The following is a 3,513-nucleotide window of genomic DNA, read 5'->3' as shown; positions in this document are numbered from 1 at the left end:
TGACCCAAATCAGTCCTATTTCGATGACGCGATGGGTGCTCAAGCACCTTCGTCTTCTTATCACCCCCATTTCGAGCCAATGGCTTCCGGTGGTCCAGGAACTAGTAGCCATCACTCCCACGACAGTATGGTTGCTAAAGCGCGTCGACGAGGACGCCCAACAGCCTCGTTGCCGTCCTCGATGCCATCCTCGTCCTCGTCGCTATCTCCCAGCAGCGATTATTACGATTACTACCACCCGCAACGCATGCATCATCGGCCCACACTCACGGATCTAACCCCCGATGAGGCGTCCACAGTGAACACTCCCGAGGAGCTTCTAGCCTACTGCTGCCAATTCCCCGCCTGCTACGATCCGCTTTACGAGTTGTGCATCGACACTTGTCGCAAATGCGAAACCGTCTATCCTGTCACGTCGTGGCTGCCCTGTCCGCCCTTGTTGAACATTCCCGACTGTACTTCGAGTTCGCTGTCCGCTCAAGGGCGCCTCCCGTTGGCGTGCTACCCCGACATTGGGCCCTTTGCCAATATCCTGCCCGTGAGTGCCGTGATGAAGGTGCCCACTTATTACAATGTAAGTCAAGTTTTCTGCATACTAGTATACATCTAATTATAATAATGGACTTCTCTTTGAGAAAATTCATTCGTACGGTAGTGCTAAGAGTGGCTCTGAGTGGAATGTTCCAACGTTCTGGCTTGTTGTCTTGGCCGTGATGGTTATACATTTCATTAGATGGCCTTAAAATGGTAGGAAGGGAATAGAAAAGAAAACGAAAGTAAGACCTTATTATCCGCGCGCTGCCGAGTACGTACATACGTCGTGAACGTACTCTACACTCTACAGACTGCTTTGGAAGGTAGTAGGCCTTGGGTGGTTCCTGGGTGAGAGAAGAAAATGGAGGCAGGGAGGCAGGTGGATGGAAGTTCCGTAGTACGTACAACACCAGAGCAAGAAGACACGATGATGGAGAGAAAACGAGAGCAGAAGAAAAGGGAACACGAGGAGGAGGAGGAGGAGGAGGAGGAGGAAGAGAAGGAGGAAGAGGAGGAGAAACTTTCAAATTAGTGATCTCTCCAGATTTGTTGGTTGGTTGTCATGGATTTGCAAAAGTTTTCTGAAACTACGAAATAACTGGAAAGACGACGACGACGACGGCGTGTGCTCAGCGTCAATCCCTCGAACTCCACTATTATTAGACAATGTCTCCAAATAAGATTGATAAGAGTTTCTGAGTGTGAAAGGGATCTTTCGCTCTCCTTCTCCTCTCTTCAAGAGGCTGGCACTCTGACACGGATGTTTCAAATGGACCAATGGAGTCCTTTCACTTGTTCCCTTTTCCTTCCTCTTTATTGTGGATGGATTCCCTGCAATCGTACAGTATGAAGTCTCCTTTCTCACTTTTCATTTCCCCGCGGGATTTGGGTAATTTCTGCTAATTGCTATCAAGTGGGATTTCATTCCCGAGACACGGGACTTCCCTGCTCCAGAATTAGCGCTCATAAATACCTTGCTCCGTCTCACTCAAACTACTGTAGAGAGACGCGACGAACCACCTTCTCATTCGGGCGACTTAACTCAGGTGGACCAGAAGCGATTGAGCTGGATTTCGGTTATTGAGAGCCATCATCATCATCATCATCATCATCATGATCATCATCATCATCATCATCATCATCATCAAATGAAAGCGCAAGGGGCATTTTGTACTACTCCAAAACAGAGAGGGAGGGCACTTTCCAGTTTAGTACATAGATAGAAATAAAAGTATGTGATCGTGAGCAAGTCGAGCGAACTTCTCCCTCTTGGTAATCAATGTGGATATGTTGATGCATCTCCTACCACCTCAAGTGCTCACGAGATGTGATGTTTGATCATTGAGGGAGGCCCTCGTATGTGGTGCATTTCCTAGCTCCGTCCCATTCCCGAGGACGCTCCCTTCATTCGGCATTTCTCTTCATTCAAAGGGACACTCTTTTTTTATACATAATACACCGGTTCCGTATGTCGTCTTGATCCAAGTGCTCTTAACTGGGATTTAGACTCTCGCAATAGCATGGCTCGTGGCAGATCCACAACCGTACTGTAGTTGTCAATGCAATGGAAATTCCTGTCGTTTTCTTGTGTCCAGAGAAGCAAGTGGTCATGAGGATTGGCCTGTTTTTCATCCACCGTAGTCGGTGACGCCCGAAATGGTCGAAGACGACCAACCAACTTGGTCAGGCTTCAAAACTGTCTTAGCAGCAATACTGGATTGCTCCTTTCCGGGGACGCAGGGGTCAATAATCCCCATATGTCACGTGTCTCGATCATTATATCCTCCTCACCCTCTTCGTCCTCGTGATATCATCGCTATAACCTGAGATGTGGGGAAAATATATGTTCATTCTTTTTTTTCTTGTTTCTTCATGCATGCAGCCGAGTGGTCGACATTCGAGTGGGAATGGCAATGGAGGACAGCATGACATGCTCCTCCAACACGCTCGCAATCCCATGGAGAGTGAGCAAATGTATCGCAAGACCATGCAGAAACGGAACAAGAAACAATGCAACCACCACTACGGAATCTGCATTTCCGAGAAGGGCTCCGCCAATTCAAATGTCTTCCACGGTTTTGGCAAATAGACGACGTCATGGCTTCGCTTCACATCACCGTCATCATCTTTCATCGCCATATTAGCTACCGCTGGTATTTTTCTATTCTCTATTTTTCGCTCTGTGTTTTTGTGCCCGGCGCCTTTCCCGTCTTCCTGTGGTAAAAAGAGTGTCTGTCCTTCGATGGTTCCTGCCTTCTTCCTTGGTTGGTTGGTTCGTCGGTGGAAACTCGAAACAACTAATGGTTCTGGAAATCAAGAGGAAGGACGTGCCATGAACCACCATCAATTTTGACGAAAACTCGCCTCAAAATACGAGAGAAAGGTCGACGGGGAGGGCCAAGGCCTGATACACTTGAATCCACCAAGTCTTTGGTACGATTTCTTTTTACTTCTTCCCCATTTTGCTGCGACAGCCCAAATTCTAGAGAGCCCACTTCTAAACAGAAATACTACAGCTCCAGGGTCAGACGAGAAACAAACCCACAGTCCCCAAAGTGGGCTTCAATCGATGAGAAAGTATTTCAAAACCAGCCACTCAAAATGTTCACGTCCACCCGCGAAAAACTCCAATAAATCAAATGTAATAAACAAAACATCAACGGTCTCTTCTCTTTGTTCTTACCCTGGCCTGTATTGTGCAGTCAACATTTTTGACTTTGTGTCACCTCGAATTGTGAATAAATCCGATTCACTTCCGATCTCGGGGTTGCTTGATGGCATGTTGTTTGATTTTTTAAGTGGCGACGAGCGACAATCTTGTGACTGCGCAACCCTTGAATGTCACAGAAACTCGTGTGTGAGTGTGCGTGTATGTGCCGTGGGATATGGTCCTGAGAGGAATTAAAAGTCAGGTCACGTAAGTGCTAAAAGGCAACAGATTCAAGAAGGGCACTAAGCCTCTTCTATCCCCTCATAATT

The 3,513-nt window shown here is 47.3% G+C and overlaps 1 protein-coding gene across 1 annotated transcript; it reads left to right on the top strand.

Moving 5' to 3' along the window:
• The first annotated feature begins 6 nt into the window (after positions 1 to 6).
• LOC131883493 (uncharacterized) lies at positions 7 to 3,293 on the top strand. Its single transcript, XM_059230977.1, has 2 exons — positions 7 to 574; positions 2,417 to 3,293. The coding sequence occupies exons 1-2, from the start codon at positions 32 to 34 to the stop codon at positions 2,621 to 2,623; spliced, it is 750 nt and encodes a 249-aa protein (XP_059086960.1). The 5' UTR covers positions 7 to 31; the 3' UTR covers positions 2,624 to 3,293.
• The last annotated feature ends 220 nt before the right edge of the window (positions 3,294 to 3,513 follow it).

The sequence above is a fragment of the Tigriopus californicus genome, chromosome 7 (assembly GCF_007210705.1).
Source record: "Tigriopus californicus strain San Diego chromosome 7, Tcal_SD_v2.1, whole genome shotgun sequence".
Lineage (NCBI taxonomy): Eukaryota > Metazoa > Arthropoda > Copepoda > Harpacticoida > Harpacticidae > Tigriopus > Tigriopus californicus.
This window is presented reverse-complemented; position numbering and strand designations above follow the sequence as displayed.

Coding starts and splice junctions, on each gene's coding strand:
- LOC131883493 (XM_059230977.1), top strand. CDS start 32: ATGGGTGCTCAAGCACCTTCGTCTTCTTATCACCCCCATTTCGAGCCA. Junction 575..2,416: donor AGGTGCCCACTTATTACAAT/GTAAGTCAAGTT, acceptor TCATGCATGCAG/CCGAGTGGTCGACATTCGAG.